A 23,286-nucleotide genomic window follows, 5' to 3' on the forward strand; every position below is an offset into this window, starting at 1 on the left:
CACATCACCACACTCACTCACTCGGTGCATCACCACACTCACTCACTCACTCACTCGGTGCATCACCACACTCACTCACTCACTCACTCGGTGCGTCACCACACTCACTCACTCACTCACTGCGTCACCACACTCACTCACTCACTCGGTGCGTCACCACACTCACTCACTCACTCGGTGCATCACCACACTCACTCACTCACTCGGTGCGTCACCACACTCACTCACTCACTCACTCACTCGGTGCGTCACCACACTCACTCACTCACTCACTCACTCACTCGGTGCGTCACCACACTCACTTACTCACTCACTCGGTGCGTCACCACACTCACTCACTCACTCACTCGGTGCGTCACCACACTCACTTACTCACTCACTCGGTGCATCACCACACTCACTCACTCACTCACTCACTCACTCACTCGGTGCATCACCACACTCACTCACTCACTCGGTGCATCACCACACTCACTCACTCATTCACTCGGTGCATCACCACACTCACTCACTCACTCACTCACTCACTCACTCACTCGGTGCATCACCACACTCACTCACTCGGTGCATCACCTCAACCCCTAAGTGCATCACCTCAACCCCTAAGTGCATCACCTCAACCCCTAAGTGCATCACCTCAACCCCTAAGTGCTCACCTCAACCCCTAAGTGCATCACCTCAACCCCTAAGTGCATCACCTCAACCCCTAAGTGCATCACCTCAACCCCTAAGTGCATCACCTCAACCCCTAAGTGCATCACCTCAACCCCTAAGTGCATCACCTCAACCCCTAAGTGCATCACCTCAACCCCTAAGTGCATCACCTCAACCCCTAAGTGCATCACCTCAACCCCTAAGTGCATCACCTCAACCCCTAAGTGCATCACCTCAACCCCTAAGTGCATCACCTCAACCCCTAAGTGCATCACCTCAACCACAGACAAAACAGTCTGCACTTGAATACATACAGTACCTGTCAAAAATTTAGACACACCTTCTCATTCCAGGTTTTTTTTAAAACTATTTTCTACATTGTAGAATAATAGTGAAGACCTCAAACTATGAAATAACACATGGAATCATGCAGTCACCAAAAAAGTGTTAAACAAATCAAAATAGATTTGAGATTCTTCAAAGTAGCCGCCTTTTGCCTTGACAGTTTTGCACACTCTTGGCTTTGATTGAGGCAGTCAGTTGTTGTGACAAGGTAGGGGTGGTATACAGAAGATAGCCCTATTTGGTAAAAGACCATGTCCATATTATGGCAAGAACCGCTCAAATAAGAAACAACCGTCCATCATTACTTTAAGACATGAAGGTCAGTCAATGCGGGAAATTTCTAGAACTTTGAGCGTTTCTTCAAGTGCAGTCACAAAAACCATCAAGCGCTATGGTGAAACTGGCTCTCATGAGGACAGCCACAGGAAAGGAAGACCCAGAGTTACCTCTGCTACAGTGGATAAGTTCATTAGAGTTACTAGCCTCTGAAATTACAGCCCAAATAAATGCTTCAGAGTTCAAGTACCAGACACATCTCAACAAACACTGTTCAGAGGAGAATGCGTGAATCAGGCCTTCATGGTCAAATTTCTGTGAAGAAATCACTACTAAAGGAAGATGAGACTAGCTTGGGCCAAGAAACACGAGCAATGGAGATCTGTAATTTGGTCTGGAGTCCAAATCTGAAGCATGGAGATGGTGTGGGAGTGCTTTGCTGTTGACACTGATTTATTTAGAATTCAAAGCACACTTAACCAACATGGCTACCACATCATTCTGCAGTGATACGCCATCCCATCTGGTTTGGGCCTTAGAGGGACTATCATTTGTTTTTCAACAGGACAATGACCCAACACACCTCCAGGCTGTGTAAGGGCTATTTGAGCAAGAAAGAGAGTGATGGAGTGCTGCATCAGATGACCTGGCCTTCACAATCAACCGACCTCAACCCAATTGAGATGGTTTGGGATGAGTTGGAACGCAGAGTGAAAAGCAGCCAAGAAGTATGTGGGAACTCCTGTATGTGGGAACTCCTCCTTCTCCTTGATGACTTCACAATTATTCTACAATGTAGAAAATAGTAAAAATAATAAACTCCTGAATGAGTAGGTGTTCAAACCTGAATGAGTAGGTGTTCAAACCTTTGACTTGAACTGTATATTTGAAAATACAGATAGTGGAATATTGGAATGTATTTGGAAATACACTTGGAAAGTATTGACATGTTTTTGAAAGTACACGTGTATAAATAATGAAATACTCCATGCATTTGAACCCAGGTCTGTTTGGTCCTAGGTTTTTTTGAAAAAAATATATTTGGAATCAAGTATTTTAAAATTCTTTAAAATGATTTCCTATAAATAGCTTACTAATTAAAAATAGTTTCATACTTCAAATAGAAGTAGTTTATTTCTGCCACATTATTTGAAAATACTCAAATACACAGAAAATAAGTATATAAATACAAAATACTTAAATGCATATACATTTGAACCCAGGTCTGGTGAACAACCGAAATGAAATATCAAACCAGATGTGGATGTTGGTTGATCTGACTGTTTGCCCGGTGGGACTATTCAGTAGACACCATCTTTGTTTCCCCAGCCTGAGGATATAGGTCAGTCCCCCGGGGTTCCCACCCCAGACGGAGACAAGGTAGACCTGGAGGCCTTCAGCGAGTTCACCAAGATCATCACCCCTGCCATCACACGCGTCGTCGACTTTGCCAAAAAACTACCCATGTTCTCAGAGGTGGGTTTAAAGCACTGTGCATGTGTGTGTGTAAGTTCCTGTGTCCTCTTTTTCCTCCTTCAGCACAATTTATTGTCATGGTGTCTGTCTGTTCGTTCCTGCGTGCGTGCGTGCTTGTTATACTGTATATTCACTACTGCTTCCTGCATATGACTCAATCTGCTATATAATGAGGACATAATGCTGCTGTTTCACACTCACTCACTTTCTCTCACACACGCGTGCGCATGCACACGGTACTCAGACTATGGTGCACAGAACTCACCTTCATCCACGGTCCCTGACAGACAGTCCCGAACGATTGTGATTTACCAGTTATGTAATCTGTAGCTGGACTATCATTACAAATAAACATCAATGCAGTCTCACTGGCCAGCAGAGGAATAATGTTGTTGTGGTAGCTGCTGGAATTACTGGATATTTAGTAACTGGATCTTTCAGTGTGTTCCCAGGCTGTGTATGTGTGTATAATGTACATGTGCCCTATAGTTGCCTTGTGAGGACTGCAGTGTGCATGTCTGTATATCTCTCTCTGTGTGTGTGTCTTGACCTTTAGTGCAATCTACCTCAGCTGACTATAGGTTTCCTCTCCGGCCCCTCACTGCCATGGGATGACATCATTGTGTTTATTTGGTGTACACTCTAACAGTCTCCCTCTCCTCTCCTCCCTCCAGCTGCCTTGTGAGGACCAGATCATCCTATTGAAAGGATGCTGTATGGAGATCATGTCCCTGCGTGCCGCCGTGCGCTATGACCCAGAGAGCGAGACGCTTACCCTGAGCGGCGAGATGGCGGTGAAGAGGGAGCAGCTGAAGAATGGCGGGCTGGGCGTGGTGTCGGACGCCATCTTTGATTTGGGCAAGAGTCTGGCACAGTTTAACCTGGACGACTCTGAGGTGGCCCTGCTGCAGGCTGTGCTCCTCATGAGCTCAGGTGAGGGGCCAGGAGGCTGTGGAAAGGTTATAACTCTATGAGCAGACATAATATCTTAATGAACAGACACAGCTGCTCTATGAACAAACAAAACAGTCAATCAATGGAAGGACATCAGGATCATAACCACTTTAAGAACAGACATAATCACTTTAAGAACAGACATAACATCTTTATGAACAAAGAACAGCTGTATGAACACACTGAAGGTCTCCCTATGTTGGTAACATTTTATGAACAAGCTTCAATATCTACCATTTCTCTAGTATTGTTATTGGTCTTTAAAAGGTATGTATTTTTGCGTTCCTCTCAGATCGCTCGGGCCTGACGTCAGTAGATAAGATCGAGAAGTGCCAGGAGACGTACCTGCTTGCCTTCGAGCACTACATCAACCACCGCAAGCACAACATTCCCCACTTCTGGCCCAAGTTGCTGATGAAGGTGACGGACCTGAGGATGATCGGGGCGTGCCACGCCAGCCGCTTCCTCCACATGAAGGTGGAGTGTCCCAACGAGCTCTTCCCTCCGCTCTTCCTGGAGGTCTTCGAGGACCAGGAAGTATGAACTGACTTCTGACCTGGAAGAGATGGAAGAGAGAGGGGGGAATTATTAGGGGTAAAGAAAAGGGGTAAAGAAATTGGCCGCTTTCTTTGTTTTGTGAAACACAATATCACCACCACCAGCAACACGGATAGTCACCAAGAAAAAGGTCTCAGAAAACCAAAGGCTTTCTTTTGCGTAGCCGTTTTGATGATACGTTTCTGGCCGCACTCGGGGCTCTTGTGGCTGCTGGGCCCCACTTTGAGTTGGGGTGTGGGGCCCCCCTCTAAAGTGTGGTTCTCTGACTGCGCTGTGCATCTATCTAACAGAGAGGCTAGCAGCCCTGAGCGGTGTTCTGCTCCTGTGTTGTTATACACCAGGTGCACATGTATGCAAACCCAAACCCCCGAGGTCTGGTTGGGGTAGCGGTACTGGTGGGGAGCTCTGTTAGTGGAAGGCAATCGCTCTGAGAGGCAGACAAACATATACACGCGTACATTCACAGACAATCACTTTACAAAATCAAACCTCACACATAAAGCCACTGATGTACAACTACATTCACCTAACACACACACTGCTATAGACACACATATTCATACGTGGGACTGACGTAGCTTTTCAGAGCCGCCCGTCACTCGAGCAGGTCAGATAGCTGCTGTATTTTGTCCCACAATCGAGCTTCCATCAGAGCCTCCACCCTCCAACCTGCTCCCCTCTTCGGCCTCCTCACCGTCCTCCACTGGGACAGTCACCAAGTCTTCCCCCACACTTCACCTTCCACCCCCTGAGGTGCAGCCCAAACTCCTCCTAGCCAAGGCGAGTACTTGTGAACCTACCTCCCTGTACCTTACGTACCCCCCTTACACAGAGTGACACATAAACCTCTCTTTATGACAATGGATCCAATTTGTTGTGCAAAGGTGCAAGTGTACCATCATGTATATTACACAACCCTTTACCCTCATACATACAAGTACTGTATACCTATCTTACTGCATGTATACAGTACACCGGTCTACCTGCATGCACATATACCTCTGTACCTGCATTATATACCCACTGGTTTACCTCCATGTACTCCTCATCCTATACATACTTGTCTACCTGAATACAGCCATACCTCTTTAACCATATATATATGGGGATATATACAGTAAACATAACCTTCTGCCTGTGTATATGGGTACCTCTCATCTATACATACCTCTCTCTGTGTGTACACACACAAAATAATAGTTTGCTGTTCTTTTACCTCATATGACAGTCGAGGTGAGTTGATCCTCACCTAGGTTGTGTCATGCCACCTGTCCCAAACCTCTACCTGTCCCAAACCTCCACTACATCTCCTGTTTGGATTGCACTGCACTTCCTGGTTGCAGACTGTGTGTGTCTCCTATGTTGCCCTGCCCATCACACAGGACTCCCGCCCCCTCTGATGTGGGATTGGTTGAGGGACGGCGACGGGTGTCACTTACCTCGCCGGTGGTTACACCACAGGCCCCACCTCCAAACTGACAGATTCTACCTCGCCTCTCATGTCAGTGTAGATGCCCCTCTGAGTGCAAAACACACATACTTCCACAGTTGCCAATATGGACCTGTTTGGTCCCCCTGCTACCCTGTTCAGTAAGACCCCATGAAATGGGAGTAATCTGCAGATCAACATGCACAGCAGTCTTTATCTTTTACACTTTTCATTTTGAAGTATTTTTACCACACAAGACCCAAGTCTCATAATGGATTCCCCCATCTATCTATGTTCAAGACAAACAACAAACCCACTGGCGGGAATACAGATTCTGTGTCTGACAAACTCCGAGGAAACTTTCTTTCTTTGGAAAAGACAGACCGTACACCTTGGAAGCCAACTGAGCTCGATGGATGGGCCAAAGCGTTGTTATTGTAGACGTTGTTATCGTTGTGATTGTGGTAAACAAACCTACTCTAATCTCTAACTCAATTCAGTAGTATTCACCTGTGGATGGATACCCTTGGTTCTCAATGTGGCAGGTCCAGAGACGAGACAAGAATGAGTGGCCCAGCCAATGCAACCTGCCATATAATGTACTTTTTACAGCACCGTTCACAGTAGCAACCCTCGTTCTCCTAAAGTATGGAAAAAGGCCCCAGAGAGCCACAAAGCCTTTGAGATGATTCTCTGACTGTCCTCTCCACACATCCAATCCTACACCCAGCCAGCTCTGCGCTTTCTCTACATGTCCCCCTCCTCTCCTTCAAAGCCATTGACAGTTGTTTGTTTTGCACTAAAGGGATGTCTACCCCTGTATTTTCCCTATATATGCGCCGTGTTGCGATTACAATCCAGATCACCACCGCTCCTAATACAATACCTCCCCTCTCCTGCGGTCTTACCCTAATCCCTAGCTTCAGCCCGGTGCCTAACATTCTGTCACAACACACACACACACACACACACACACTCTCAGTATTACCACAAGGGGATTTAAAGGAACCTAGAAGCTCTTAACTGTATGGAAAATAGGATGTTATTCAAACACGTGCACGGCGATTGAAAAAGAGATGCCGACCTCAATGTGACTTTCCTACTTAAATAAAGGATGCATAAAAATAAAAACAATATGCAGCATAATGATAATCAACTCTTTGATTTCACTGTGAACGAGCCAGGCTTTGACCAGATGGTTGGTTTGGATAAGGTGTAGAAGGGGTTGGCTTTTTAGCTGTGAACGACATGGAAATGTTCCCCAGAGGGGTCGTGATTAACAACATGTCGAAGAAGGGAGCTTTCCCACACAGCCAGTGGTCGCTAGACTACTGACAATCTCACACAGAATCAGACTCACCAGCATCGAAGAGCACACTGCCTTCAGACACCATAAATCGCACCAGCACAGCAGATAGATCCTCAGGCTTTCGCTAGCCATCCTCGTGTCAGGACAGTGTGGATACAATCAACCGACCAAATGTTAGCTTAGGTATGTCCTTCCACGCTACCCCCACACCTCCCATTCTCCACCTTAACTAACCACACTACTAAACCAGGGATATCATGTACATTCTGGAACTCAACACATCTCTACCCTGACACCCATTCACCTCTTTAAATGGAGAATCTCCATCGAACATGCTTCTTAGTCCAGGATTAGACTTAATCTGGGTCCAGGAAATTATCCCCAATCTCCCCCTCCCCATTATGCCAATCTCATGCTTTGCCCTCACTCGCTTTAACCTCCCCATAACCCCTTCCTCCCCACAACATGGTTGTCTCGCTCCCCTCTGAATATCCAATCGAACCCCAACCAAAAGTAGCACTTTGAGAACTTGGAGAGGAACGGAAAGCCCAGGTACATGGATGATATGTCGTTGTGAGGATTGTAAAAAAATATATAAAAAAAGACTAAATGAAATGGAGAAGTCCCAGACTGAAAATGTTGTGCACTAATAAGTGTCGTTCTGCATATTTGTGATGTCATACTTCTGGGTTGAAATGCTGTTTGTCTGACAGATTGGTCTCAATAAAGATTTTTGTTTGTTTAGAAAGAGACTCAGGACTGAAAGCCCAGAAACGGAGGGAAAGAAAAGACAACTTGGATAAATGTTTTTTTGTTTTTGAAAATAATTATTGTTTGTTTAGCATTTGATTTAATTTCTAAGTTAATGTCTGTGTTGTGGGCGCTTGACTGATATGATGCTTTACTGTGTAAATCAAACAGCTGTAGACACTTTCTGAACATCTGTGCAGTGTCGGGGCTGCGTCCCAAATGACCCCCTATTTCTGACGCAGACTAGGTCTTCGTGAAACGTCACTTTGATCTCAGCTGGTTTGTACTGTTCGCTCCAGGTGGAAGACGCCCCTAAAACACTGATCTGTGTTCTGCTTATACTCTACCCAATCTTAACCTTGATCTAATAGGTTAAAGTAAAAAAGGACCTTTAGTTGAGAGCTTGGGGGAAACGTCACCCATGAATTTGCCCGTCTGTCTGTCTTAATGTAACAGGAATATTATGTTTTTAAGAAAAAAAAATCAAAAAATTACCAAACAGAAACCAATTTTTTTTTTTTTAAACAACTGTTCATACCTCAGACAATGAAGTTGGAAACGGAATGAAAATGAGTTGTGGTTCACATGCGTGAATAGCCAGCCGCCGCATCGTACGCTCACATCGTTTGTGTGAAGCTTCTTGACAGGAACTGTATATAAAACGACACGATCTTAAATTCAAGCGGTATTTTAGGCTTTTGACATCATGCAGTTTCTCACAACCACTTAATCCAATAGGCTCAGACTCACAGGATCAGGAGATGTTTAGGTGAGGTTCCCTCTACATAGTGTGTATTGGGATGTTATGTCCTGGCTCAGTATTAAATGTAGCTCAACAAGATCTATGTCTATAACTCTTGTTTATGTCCCTCATTACTGCCTAACCAAGCCTGGTCCCATATCAGGTTGTCTTGTAAACTCCTATCATTATCACAGTTGGCAAGATGGAACAAACTGGTCTGGAGGCAGGCTATGTCAGTACCCCTGTAACGCTAGACAAATAATATAGACATTGCTGCTCTGCAGAATGCGATAGTGGCTCTTGCGCTCAGACACTCACCAATCAATTGTTTTTGGTTTCATAGGTTGACAACAACAAAACATACATCGAGAGATGGTGGCATCCCAGAGCTCTTTATTTGTGTTGTTAAAAAGTGACTTACTTACGTCAAGTTGTTAATGTCCAGTTTCTTACTCGGGTACGTTTCCCTTCCTCAACCTGCTCTTGAGCCAATTATTTTTCTGAAATCGGCCATTTAACTATGTGCTTGCTCTTCTCTCAGCTTACCTTCATGAACACTGATCTGAAAGGACCAGATAAGTGAAAGCAGTCTGGTAACTCATCCATTTCCTGTCCATTTCCAGTGGTAACCATTAGTCAAGTAGGGTATATAGAATGGGAGGTTGTGGGTTAGCAGGGAGCGAACACTGTATAGGCAGAGGGAGCAGTCCATGAACTACTCCTGTTTTTCTCAATCCTGGTCTTTGGGTTGGCAAGGGTATTGCCCCTATTATTGCTGACAAGTGAATGACCCTCTTGAGTTTTTTCAGTTGAACAGTTATCTGCTCTTCCCTCCAGTTGAATGGTGTACTGTAGAGCATGTCTGATTTGGAGATGGGATGGGGAGGTTTCTATACTCAACTCAAGGACCAGGGATGGGGAGGCTTCTATACTCAACTCAAGGACCAGGGATGGGGAGGTTTCTATACTCAACTCAAGGACCAGGGATGGGGAGGTTTCTATACTCAACTCAAGGACCAGGGATGGGGAGGTTTCTATACTCAACTCAAGGACCAGGGATGGGGAGGTTTCTATACTCAACTCAAGGACCAGGATTGGGGGAACCATTTTTATGCAGCATATTGGTTCTGATTAAAAATGAAAAACGCCTGCAATTTCCAATGAGACAAACTGTGTAGATGTGTTAACAAATTCACTCAGGTCTGACTCTATGTTATGTAGAGGGGTGAACGGAGGCTACAGAATGTTGTGTTTGTGGGATGTGGTTGTGACCACTTGTTACATTGCTCCTAGACATAAATGTGATTTCACTGGCTTTTTATACACCCCCCTTCCCCCCAGCACATTGTATTCAAACATGCCATATGTCGCGCCAAAAGGTGACAAATAGTCTTAATTATTAGCGATGATGCCTGAAATTCCCCAGGTAGATCCAAAATGGAAGTCCATTCTGAATGTCACTTTGGATACCGTAGAAGGCATGACTGAAATATGGTGACAGGGGCATTTGGAAGGTCCCATCAGCAAAGGTATCACGTATAGACACGCCAGGCGATCTAAAGTATAGGCCAATCTATTTTCAGAGAATTTATCCTCGTAAAAGACAAGTAAAATAAGACCACTGGAGCCTGCACACAGACCCATGCACAGGTGCACACTTTCACATGCAGTCATTGTGGAGTGGAAAGCAGCAGCAGGAGGTGGTTGAACTCAGGTATATAAGAAAACGATGACCTTTTCACTTTAATAAATGATTATTTAGACTCAAACCATTGTTCCTTCACGCGTCTTTGACTGTCTGTGTTTGTGCCTTGTCTTGGGCAGATGAGAGGTAAGTGGGTGTGGCTGTGACAGTGTTGAATGCTGATCAATCTAGTGTCGCGATTGGCTCAAACTGGGGTAAACAACTTTTATACTCTTTTTGTCATATTGACGCAGTAAACTCTGTCTCAATGCAGTATCAGATCTCCAAACCCTGGTCCATAAATGTCCAATTTCAATGGTTAAATATGCATTCAATCTGAATGTTTATGTTAAGAATTGGTCTGCCTGTGCTAATTGAATAGCCTGCGTACATAAATCATAGTCTTGTGATTTCAGTCTACTGACAGGGTGACGAAAAAGAGGAAACCCGCACACTGCTCTTCCTGGTATCACTGCTCTTCCTGGTATCACTGCACTTCCTGGTATCACTGCACTTCCTGGTATCACTGCTCTTTATTAAGCTTTACTTATAGGCCTCGAGGCATTTGTCACCTCTGACGAAGGTCGATACGTAAAAGCTTAATAAATAAAGAGCCGTGTGCGGTCAAAAAAAAAATGTTTTCCTCTCATCTTATTAAATCGTTGCCATGCACCTCCAACAAAGATAGCTCAGATGTGCGAGTGCCTTTTTGAATTTTGAGTCTACTGACCGGGAACAAAGGATTTTGTTTTCACCTAAGTGATCATGAAAGGCCGGGGGTTCGGGATCAGGAAAATCTGCTTCAATTGACATGTTATTGGTGTCATTTATTTAGGCAGTGTGGAGTCCCATTTTGAGAACAAGGTGTCTTTTCCAAGGCAGCCCTGCATGACGAGCAATTACACAATCAAGGCAGCATAGGAAATATACAAAGAATCAAAATATTTTTTAAATGTCATAATTCAGAGGCACAAACTCCCCAATGATGAAGTTAGTGAATCCTGGGCTGGGCTTCTGGGAATAGCTTCACTCACGGTTAATGGCAGATGCGCTCCGCTGGTCTCTCAATATTGGTAGCCTAACTACAGACCGATTTTAGTCTCTTCTCTTTTCAGCCATAACCATTTGATTTCAAAACTGTTCTGAAATATAAGGCCAATGTGACGCTGCGGCTGTCAGGAAACAGCAGCTGAAAACCAGCGGTTTGATATTAAGCACACGGCTACGCTTGTGATTAAAGCAATTCACAGCTATTTTTTTTAAAGAAGATATTGATCCTATGTGGCTACATTATCCTCTTTGGTGTAGTATTTTGAATAATTGTATTTATTTAGGCCTATGTACAAACAGGACTATTTGTTTCATTTTGGTTAGTTGAATAATTATTTGATTTTGGAAATGTACCAGTTGATGCTGCAGCACGTTCAGCACTCCTACGTCCCAGGCAATTGGGCTGCCTGGGCACAAAACAGGAGATGCTGTTTCAAAAATCGAGGTAGCCTAATAGAATGGCTGTTCTAATTAGAGTTCTCATTTTGGTTTTCCCTTAGACAAAGGTTTTGATAGTGAATGTGACCGTAGGTTGTCGGGTTATAAAACCGCAATTTTAGCTCAAGTGAAAGCACTGGGTGCTTCTGTAAACTGGTCATCTGTATGCCGGTCGCAAGACCGGCGGTTGCGTATTTGTTGTGTTTCTGGGGGAGTGTGTGACTCCCCCAGAAACACAACATCATGCAGTAATCAGGGTTTCACAGCCTAGGTCCTACAAGTATTACAGTTATTTAAACGTTACTGTTGTTAACCCATGTGGCTATAATGTGCCAAGGTTCTTAGTCAAAATAAAAATTCAGGGGTTTTGTCAGAGACTGAAATGTAAAAAAATGTTTGTTTTTTTAAATTAAGTATCAAATTGAATTGTACAAGCAGTGTACTGCTACGACACCAACACACACGACAATTCAGTTAATGTGATTGCTGTCACCAGCTGCTCAAGCCAGTATTCTGTTCACGTTGCATATGTTCTATTGATGGAGGGTATTATCTTATGTCCGATATGTGTTGGGCTGACTGGTCCAAACAATCAACCAGCACAGTTGTAAAAAAAAAAAAGGGTTTTGAGATTGTGTTCATTGTTTTAAAATGATATATTTGTATGGTAGTTGGGGCTAGTCTATTCGCAATATATTTATCTAATAAAGAGTATGTATTTCTGTCTTGATACAGGTTCTGTTTTGAACTTGAACCTGAGTAAGTACAGCACTGTGAACTCTGTGGGAGTTTGCTTTAGATTTGTTGTGGAGGAGATGACGTCATAAAGGCAGTCTTCCTCTCCACCAATCACCAGCCTGTCTTTCCCACCTCGCTCCCTGCCCTTGTTCACTGTGCAAACAGAGCTGCTCTCTCGGCTCCTCACCACATCAGACAGATTGCAAACATCTGAGTTCACAGAGTAACACACACACACAGACACACACACACACAGGCTGGCAGCCTCACTCAGACATCCATTACAGAATTTTCTGCTCAGGAGAGGAGAGTGCTTGCAGCACCACAAAGGCACAAAAATAGCGCACACACACACACTTTCGCTCTCACATATACACACACACACACATCAAATTGCATTACATTAAAAAGGACACTACTTAGTGCTCAAACACACACTTAACCTTGCAGGTACTGTATGAGACTGTAGTTCAAATGAAACCAGTGTTTGAGTAAAGTGAAGTGTCCATGGCATCAGTACAGTGTTTGCGCACAGGTTAATTCGAGCACGAGTTCCTTCACTCTGCAAATCTAAATAGCCTGCCGTTCACACGTCATACAACTATACCGCCCAACCCCCTCTACACACACACACACACACACGCGCAAAACGGTGTTACATAAGCAGTAGCGGGAGCCGAGGCCATATGTGTTGTGATAATTGTGTTGTTTGCTCTACAACATGTTAATTCATATGCCTTGTCACCGTGATATATATATATACTGTAGGCCTAAAGGCCGAGACGATAAGAAGACACAGTGGCAGAATGAATTCAACCACAACTTTTTGTTTTATCACAACGCCAGATGGCAAACAGTAACAGACCTACAGCAAGGTCAAGCAAGTTCATGTTTCCAACATTTTCAGACCAGTTTATTTTTTATTGAACCTGTATTTAACTAGGGAAGTCGGTTAAGAACACATTCTTATTTAGAATGACGGCCAACCAAAAGGCTGGGATTAGAAATAAAAATCAATTCAGTAAAAATATAGGACAAAACATGCATCACGACAAGAGAGACAAGACAACACTACATAGAGACCTAAGACGACAACATAGCATGGCTGCAACACATGACAAAAACATGGTAGCAACACATGACAACAATATGGTAGCAGCGCAAATCAGGGTACACACATTTGCTGGGCACGGACAACAGCAAAAGGGCAAGAAGGTAGAGACAACAATACATCACGCAAAGCAGCCACAACTGTCAGGGAGAGTGTCCATGATCGAGTCTTTGAATGAAGAGATGGAGATAAACTGGACAGTCTTGAGGGGTTTTTGCAGCTCGTTCCAGTCGCTAACTGAAAAGAATCAGGGATGTGTGTGCTTTGGGGACCATTAACAGAATGTGACTGTCAGAACGGGTGTTGTATGTGGAGGATGAGGGCTGCAGTAGATATCTCGGATAGGGAGGAGTGAGGCCTAAGAGGGTTTTATAAATAAGCAACAACCAGTGGGTCTTGCGACGGGTATACAGAGATGACCAGTTTACAGAGGAGTATAGAGTGCAGTGACGTGTCCTATAAGGAACATTGGTGGCAAATCTGATGGCCGAATGGTAAAGAACATCTAGCCGCTCGAGAGCACCTTTACCTGCCGATCTATAAATTACGTCTCCATAATCTAGCATGGGTTGGATGGTAATCTGAGTCGAGGTTAATTTGGCAGCTGGGGTGAAAGAGGAGCAGTTAAGATAGAGGAAACCAAGAAGGACAGTGTGCCATCTAGCCATACTCCCAAGTATTTGTATGAGGTGACTACCTCAAGCTCTAAACCATCAGAAGTAATAATCACACCGGTGGGGAGAGGGGCGTTCTTCTTACCAAACCACATGACCTTTGTTTTGTAGGTGTTCAGAGCAAGTTTAAGGGCAGAGAAAGCTTGTTGGACACTAAAAAGTTTGTTTTAGAGCGTTTAACACAAAATCCGGGGAGGGGCCAGTTGAGTAGAAGATTATCATCTGCATATAAATGGATGAGAGCTTCCTACTGCCTGAGCTATGTTGATGTAACAAACAAATCACATTTTCAAACAGTTATTTACCTTTTCCAACTGGGTGATACATTTGAGTGAGTTTTTTTTCTTCTTCTTTCTCGCCTGTGGAGCCTCGTTTCACTGCCTAAAATAATCTAGTGTTCATTGAAATAACACAATGTCAAAAGCAGGTAGCCTAGTCAAATAATTAACATCAATCACATTAACCGTTACTCTCTCGCGGGAATTTCACTAACGGTCCTCATGTAGCCAAACGTAGCTGCTGCTCATTCTGTTTGCTCGAAAAGGGATAAATGGTTAAAAAAGGCTTGTGTCCATAGAGACACATACCAGCTCTACTGGTAGTACTGCTACTACCAGCAGTACTACACCTGCACCTGATGACAACACAAGCTGTTCTGCTTCCACGAGCACATCCAATGCTAGCATCAGTAATTTTACATTTGTTGTTAGCCCAGCTAGCATGGACACTGACGGTTGTGAATCTGATGCAGCCGAAGAGCTACTGCCCCCTTTACCCGGGAAAGCACCTAACAACAGACAGGGACGTTGGACCATCTGAGAGGCACAAATATGATGAGAATTACATTGATTTGGGGATCACTTATATTGGGTGTAGTGCCTTTCTGCAGCCACAGTATGTGATATGTGCAAAAGTACTACCTCACGACTCGATGAAACCTTCACCCTTGCGCAGGCATTTAGAAACAAAACATGCCCATGTGAAAAATAAGCCACAGGAATATTTGGAGCGAGAATGAATTACTTTTGAGTAGTAAGACGCTTATAAAAGCAACAGATAACATTAAGAAGGGGCTAGAAGCATCTTATATGGTGAGCTACCGAGTGGCAAGGACAGGCAAGCCCCATACTATTGTGGAGGACTTAATTCTTCCTGCTGCCGTGGATATGGCTGGAACAATGCTGGGGGAAAAGGCCAAAAACAGGATAAAGACAATGCCTTCATCACTGTTTCATGACGCATCAGTGACATGGCAGGAGATGTTTTGAAACAATTACTGCTTCACATACAAGCCAGTGAATTCTATGCGTGAATTCTCGCTCAGTTCAACACTGATTTTATACTCTTTTTATCAAGGGAGGCTAAATGCTCGTGGGCTTTCCTTGCCTTCAATGCTAGGGGTGGCAACAATGTCATACTCGTTCGGACCAGAGAGCTTCAGATAGATGGCCGACACGTGGAGAGACGGAGGGGCGCCGTTTTTGCTCGCTTGGACACTTTCGCCTGTGAGATACATTGAGTGTCTTTGCGAATTGAAGAAAGCGTGTGCAACACAGAGACGAAAGCTAAATGATTGTATTCTTCTTCGCTTGGTAGCCATGAATACACGCCACTGTACATAAGCATATTACCCTCTCATTCACTAGCCTAGATGTGTCCTCAGCTCTACTTTGAGGCTCAGGCGAGGACAGGGAGAAGGGGGGCATCTGGGAGCACACCCACACTGACCCTGCCTGTCAGAAACACACACACACACACACACACACACACACACACACACACACACACACACACACACACACACACACACACACACACACACACACACACACACACACACACACACACACACACACACACACACACCCCAGGTTTAATGAGAGACTCACTAAAGACTTTGTCAGGAAGAAGTTGGGGATTTGTAGGAAAGAGGGGGGAGGATGGAGGGAGTGTGTGAAAGAAAGGCATTGGTGTGTTTTTAAAACTGAACTGAATGAGAAGCCATCAAACATGAATCTATACATATGAAAACGGGTGCATCAAATGAGCAATAAGCAATATTAACAGTGAGCGACATAGTTTAAAAAGTGGATCTAACTGTGGAAGGTCATTAGGAATTTCAGTTCTCAGCAGTGGTTTGATGCTTGTTGGGTAATGAAACATTGGTGTAGGGATAAGGGAGCGCATGCACAGTAGGGGATTTTACAGGTAAGAATAACATTGAGCATGTGGTTTCAGTTGGTCTTGGATGTGATCGGGATTTTGACTGTCTGGGGGTTGTAAAAGTCAACTCCAGACAGTCATTGGTGATGACTGTTGGTGATGACTGTTGGTGATGTGGACACCAAGGAACTTGAGGCTCTCAACCGGCTCCACTACAGCCCCGTCTATGAGAATGGGAGTGTGCTCGGTCCTCTTTCCTGTGGTCCACAATCATCTCCTTTGTCTTAATCACGTTGAGGGAGAGGTTGTTGTCTTGGCACCACACTGCCAGGTCTCTGACCTCCTCCCTATTTGCTGTCTCGTCGTTGTCGGTGATCAGGCCTACCACTGTTGTGTCATCGGCAAACTTAACGATGGTGTTGGAGTCGTGCCTGGCCCGTGCAGTCATGAGTGAACAGGGAGTACAGGAGGGGGCTGAGCACAGACCCCTGAGGGGCCTCTGTGTTGAGGATCAGCGTGGCGGATGTGTTGTTACCTACCACTACTCTGAGACGCTTGCTGAATACAGGTCCAGTTACCCTCATCCTATCCCATTCCTAATGGTATGCAGGCATTACAGGAGTATCAGCAGAGCCAGCCCCAGACCAGTTGATACAGACCGAGAACACCACATGTTGTCCAGCCTGATATTCCGCTGCTCTCATAAAGGTATAGTGGACTCCATACCCATGCTGGTCAATAGCAGAACCTCTCCACAACTGTTTCAGTATTGTCAGTATACCTGGTATTCACTGAAGAATTACAATTTGAAAATATCACAATCAAACTACATAAGAAATACTATCTGTAATTTCTGGTTTCTTCTTTCAAACAAAACAGGCAATTAAACAAAAACAGCTAAGTAACAGTTTGACTATGTTCAGTTGGCGCAAACTATTAAACCTGAGATATAATATGCAGCTGCTCTTTTACGGTCTTACCACAGCGCCCTCACCAGGACAAACTGATGAATGTCCCAAATTGCTTAATTTACTTACTGCCCTCTGCTCGTCTCCTCCCCTTCATCTGCAATGTTTGAAAAGTACGGGTGACGACAATATGATGGAAGCTCATCTTTAGGCTTGTCCCAAATGGCGCCCTATTTCGTTGACCAGAGCCCTATGGCGCTGTACCGTGAAACGAGAGAACAATGACAGGACCTTGTTTGGGACAAAGTGCACGGACCAGTGTTTGTCAGTGAAAAGTGCTCTTCTCTGCCCACAAGAACCGATATGTACACAGCACTTACTTTTCATAAAGATTCAGTAATGGAGAAAAACACGTCCATGACGTGCAGATACAAAAGAAATGCATTTATTTTTGTATCTTCAATCATATTTCACTGCCTACATACAATAAGACATCAAAATTGTACATTTGAATATACAGTACATAGGTTAACTACATAAGTCTCTAACTAAAAAGTAACCAAATATCTGGTAGCGTTTACCATTCTTGCAGTGTTTACATCGTAGAACATCAAAAAAAACTGAATACAGTGAATTGGCTAGATCATTAATTTGGTGTTTCACATGATCTGTCTTACCGGCAATGGGAAGCTCACATATGATAGTCCAATCCCATCTGTTCTGTCTGTCATACAAACGATTGGCCAGGGGTCTTAGTTTAGTGTGTGTGTGTGTGTGTGTGTGTGTGTGTGTGTGTGTGTGTGTGTGTGTGTGTGTGTGTGTGTGTGTGTGTGTGTGTGTGTGTGTGTGTGTGTGTGTGTGTGTGTGTGTGTGTGTGTGTGTGTGTGTGTGTGTGTGTATAAGAATATAGCATGATCTCAGTAAGACTGCAGGCCGCACTATGTTAACCATCACACAGTTTCTCATAAATGTGCAAAAAAAAATACATGCTACAACAAAATGAGAACTATTTCTCTTTTAGACACTCGATGGAACAGGAGGAAAAGTAAACCTGACAACATAACCATTCAATGGTTCGCTAGAAATCACTTTGACGAGTAGATGGAAGCTACACAGCACAGAGGCTAGACAAGACTGGCAGTGTGACTGACTGACTGAAGGAATTGGGTCAAGGTTGGATGGAGAGAGACGGAGGGGGAGTTGTAGGGATGGTAGCAGCATTGTTCCGGAGTGCGAGGATCCACTTGAATACAATGCCTGTCTGAATAGAAATCAAAGGACAAGTCATGCTTGAGCCAGCCTACAAAACAAGGATGGCAGTCGGTGAATGTGTGTGTCTGTGTACATCTACAGGTACATACTTTTCAGATGTCCTGAATACCTACACACTTTCACATGTCTGTTTATTTGTATATACTTGTAAGGTACAGGTACAAGGGAAAGAAACCCCCTCCGGCCAAAACTGGAATTGGTTCTAGAACTTTCCTTCGGCCGCCAGCTTCTCATTGAGGCGACACAGCTGCCGCATGAAGCCGTCGTTAGGGTTGATCTCTCTCTTCAGTCGTACCATGGACTGGGCAGAGAGAACGTCCATCCTGTGGCGCAGCATCAGGTATGTGATGACCAGCTTCGGGGAGCGGTTGTAGCCCTCTCTGCAGTAGACATACACTTTACCTGAGGGACTGGGAGAGGGGCTAGAGGTCAGAGAGAACGGGACACAATATAGCATCAACTAATAGGATGCAATATTGCAACAAATAAGGATAAAATATTACATCACATACCGGGATAAAATGTTGCATCAAAATGTATTTAATTTATTTCTAAGTTGAGACTATTCTGCATTTGAATTCAACTAAATTTCCAGTTTCTTGTCATGTTTTGTCATTGGTTATCATGTCTTGTCTCTGTGCTTCCCTTCTATTCGTTTCCCTCTGCTGGTCTTATTAGGTTCTTTCCCTCTTTCTATCCCTCTCTTCCTCTCTCCCTCTCTCGCTCTCTCTCCTTATCGTTCCGATCCTGCTCCCAGCTGTTCCTCATTTACTCTTTTCACACCTGTCCCCTATTTTGCGCTCTGATTAGAGCCACTATTTCTCCCTCTGTTTTCCGCTTCTGTCCTTGTCGGATCCTTGTATGATGTTCGCTGTTCTGTGTCCTTGTCTCGCCCTGTCATGTTTTATCTTCTTCAGATGCTGCGTATGAGCAGGTGTCTTAGTCTGCTACGGTCGGTGCCTTCCCGAAGCAACCTGCAGTCTATGGTCGAGTCTCCAGTCAGTCCTCGCAACTACGAGTGGATTTCAGTTTTTCCTGTTTTGTTTTCTCCTTGATATATCCAGGATTATTACTTTTGTCATATACTGGAATAAAGACTCTGTTTTCGTTAAGTCGCTTTTGGGTCCTCATTCACCAGCATAACAGAAGGATCCGACCAAGAATGGACCCAGCGACTACGGATTCTCGTAACACTGCCGTCGAGATCCAGGGAGCAATGCTCGGCAGACACGAGCAGGAATTGTCTGCTGCTCGTCATGCCGTTGAGACCCTGGCCGCTCAGGTTTCCGACCTCTCAGGACAGTTTCAGAGTCTTCGTCTCGTGCCACCAGCTACTTCCTGGTCTTCCGAGTCTCCGGAACCTAGGGTTAATAACCCACCATGTTACTCTGGGCAGCCCACTGAGTGCCGCTCCTTTCTCACCCAGTGTGATATTGTGTTCTCTCTCCAACCCAACACATACTCAAGAGAGAGAGCTCGGATTGCTTACGTCATTTCACTCCTTACTGGTCGGGCTCGAGAGTGGGGCACAGCTATCTGGGAGGCAAGGGCTGAGTGTTCTAACAATTATCTGAACTTTAAAGAGGAGATGATACGGGTTTTTGATCGTTCAGTTTTTGGTAGGGAGGCTTCTAGGGCCCTGGCTTCCCTATGTCAAGGTGATCGATCCATAACGGATTACTCTATAGAGTTTCGCACTCTTGCTGCCTCTAGTGACTGGAACGAGCCGGCGTTGCTCGCTCGTTTTCTGGAGGGACTCCACGCTGAGGTTAAGGATGAGATTCTCTCCCGGGAGGTTCCTTCCAGTGTGGACTCTTTGATTGCACTCGCCATCCGCATAGAACGACGGGTAGATCTTCGTCACCGAGCTCGTGGAAGAGAGCTCGCGTTAACGGTGTTCCCCTCTCCGCATCGCAACCATCTCCTCCCTCCGACTCAGAGACTGAGCCCATGCAGCTGGGAGGTATTCGCATCTCGACTAAGGAGAGGGAACGGAGGATCACCAACCGCCTTTGCCTCTATTGCGGTTCTGCTGGACATTTTGTCAATTCATGTCCAGTAAAGCCAGAGCTCATCAGTAAGCGGAGGGCTACTGGTGAGCGCTACTACTCAGGTCTCTCCATCAAGATCCTGTACTACCATGTCGGTCCATCTACGCTGGACCGGTTCGGCTGCTTCATGCAGTGCCTTGATAGACTCTGGGGCTGAGGGTTGTTTTATGGACGAAGCATGGGCTCGGAAACATGACATTCCTCTCAGACAGTTAGGGAAGCCCACGCCCATGTTCGCCTTAGATGGTAGTCTTCTCCCCAGTATCAGATATGAGACACTACCTTTAACCCTCACAGTATCTGGTAACCACAGTGAGACCATTTCCTTTTTGATTTTTCGTTCACCTTTTACACCTGTTGTTTTGGGTCATCCCTGGCTAGTATGTCATAATCCTTCTATTAATTGGTCTAGTAATTCTATCCTATCCTGGAACGTTTCTTGTCATGTGAAGTGTTTAATGTCTACTATCCCTCCTGTTTCTTCTGTCCCCTCTTCTCAGGAGGAACCTGGTGATTTGACAGGAGTGCCGGAGGAATATCATGATCTGCGCACGGTCTTCAGTCGGTCCAGAGCCAACTCCCTTCCTCCTCACCGGTCGTATGATTGTAGTATTGATCTCCTTCCGGGGACCACTCCCCCTCGGGGTAGACTATACTCTCTGTCGGCTCCCGAACGTAAGGCTCTCGAGGATTATTTGTCTGTTTCTCTCGACGCCGGCACCGTAGTGCCTTCTTCCTCTCCCGCCGGAGCAGGGGGTTTTTTTGTTAAGAAGAAGGACGGTACTCTGCGCCCCTGCGTGGATTATCGAGGGCTGAATGACATAACGGTTAAGAATCGTTATCCGCTTCCCCTTATGTCGTCAGCCTTCGAGATTCTGCAGGGAGCCAGGTTCTTTACTAAGTTGGACCTTCGTAACGCTTACCATCTCGTGCGCATCAGAGAGGGGGACGAGTGGAAAACGGCGTTTAACACTCCGTTAGGGCATTTTGAGTACCGGGTTCTGCCGTTCGGTCTCGCTAATGCTCCAGCTGTTTTTCAGGCATTAGTTAATGATGTACTGAGAGACATGCTGAACATCTTTGTTTTTGTCTACCTTGACGATATCCTGATTTTTTTCACCGTCACTCGAGATTCATGTTCAGCACGTTCGACGTGTACTCCAACGCCTTTTAGAGAATTGTCTCTACGTGAAGGCTGAGAAGTGCGCCTTTCATGTCTCCTCTGTCACATTTCTCGGTTCTGTTATTTCCGCTGAAGGCATTCAGATGGATCCCGCTAAAGTCCAGGCTGTCAGTGATTGGCCCGTTCCAAGGTCACGTGTCGAGTTGCAGCGCTTTCTAGGTTTCGCTAATTTCTATCGGCGTTTCATTCGTAATTTCGGTCAAGTTGCTGCCCCTCTCACAGCTCTTACTTCTGTCAAGACGTGTTTTAAGTGGTCCGGTTCCGCCCAGGGAGCTTTTGATCTCCTCAAGAAGCGTTTTACGTCCGCTCCTATCCTTGTTACTCCTGACGTCACTAAACAATTCATTGTCGAGGTTGACGCTTCAGAGGTGGGCGTGGGAGCCATTCTATCCCAGCGCTTCCAGTCTGACGATAAGGTCCATCCTTGCGCTTATTTTTCTCATCGCCTGTCGCCATCGGAACGCAACTATGATGTGGGTAACCGCGAACTGCTCGCCATCCGCTTAGCCCTAGGCGAATGGCGACAGTGGTTGGAGGGGGCGACCGTTCCTTTTGTCGTTTGGACTGACCATAAGAACCTTGAGTACATCCGTTCTGCCAAACGACTTAATGCACGTCAAGCTCGTTGGGCGTTGTTTTTCGCTCGTTTCGAGTTCGTGATTTCTTATCGCCCGGGTAATAAGAACACCAAGCCTGATGCCTTATCCCGTCTCTTTAGTTCTTCTGTGGCTTCTACCGATCCCGAGGGGATTCTTCCTGATGGGCGTGTTGTCGGGTTGACTGTCTGGGGAATTGAGAGACAGGTTAAGCAAGCACTCACTCACACTGCGTCGCCGCGCGCTTGTCCTAGTAACCTTCTTTTCGTTCCTGTTTCTACTCGTCTGGCTGTTCTTCAGTGGGCTCACTCTGCCAAGTTAGCTGGCCACCCCGGCGTTCGGGGTACACTTGCTTCTATTCGCCAGCGGTTTTGGTGGCCTACTCAGGAGCGTGACACGCGCCGTTTCGTGGCTGCTTGTTCGGACTGCGCGCAGACTAAGTCAGGTAACTCTCCTCCTGCCGGTCGTCTCAGACCGCTTCCCATTCCTTCTCGACCATGGTCTCACATCGCCTCAGACTTCATTACCGGTCTGCCTTCGTCTGCGGGGAAGACTGTGATTCTTACGGTTGTCGATAGGTTCTCTAAGGCGGCACATTTCATTCCCCTCGCTAAGCTTCCTTCCGCTAAGGAGACGAGGCACAAATCATCATTGAGAATGTGTTCAGAATTCATGGCCTCCCGTTAGACGCCGTTTCAGACAGAGGTCCGCAATTCACGTCACAGTTTTGGAGGGAATTCTGTCGTTTGATTGGTGCTTCCGTCAGTCTCTCTTCCGGTTTTCATCCCCAGTCTAACGGTCAAGCAGAAAGGGCCAATCAGACGATTGGTCGCATATTACGCAGCCTTTCTTTTAGAAACCCTGCGTCTTGGGCAGAACAGCTCCCCTGGGCAGAATACGCTCACAACTCGCTTCCTTCGACTGC

The 23,286-nt window shown here is 45.4% G+C and overlaps 1 protein-coding gene across 2 annotated transcripts in view; it reads left to right on the plus strand.

Annotated features, from left to right (window-relative positions):
- Positions 1–12,395, plus strand: part of LOC123998723 (thyroid hormone receptor alpha) — a 120,159-nt gene extending 107,764 nt beyond the window's left edge. For both annotated transcript variants that reach the window (XM_046303821.1, XM_046303822.1), the window contains 3 exons: positions 2,605–2,751; positions 3,426–3,684; positions 3,998–12,395. In XM_046303821.1, coding sequence (XP_046159777.1) covers positions 2,605–2,751; positions 3,426–3,684; positions 3,998–4,248 — 657 coding nt within the window. In that variant the 3' untranslated portion in view covers positions 4,249–12,395. The remainder of the gene's footprint in view (positions 1–2,604; positions 2,752–3,425; positions 3,685–3,997) is intronic.
- Positions 12,396–23,286: the final 10,891 nt, after the last annotated feature.

Source organism: Oncorhynchus gorbuscha, linkage group LG16 (genome assembly GCF_021184085.1).
Source record: "Oncorhynchus gorbuscha isolate QuinsamMale2020 ecotype Even-year linkage group LG16, OgorEven_v1.0, whole genome shotgun sequence".
Classification (NCBI taxonomy): domain Eukaryota; kingdom Metazoa; phylum Chordata; class Actinopteri; order Salmoniformes; family Salmonidae; genus Oncorhynchus; species Oncorhynchus gorbuscha.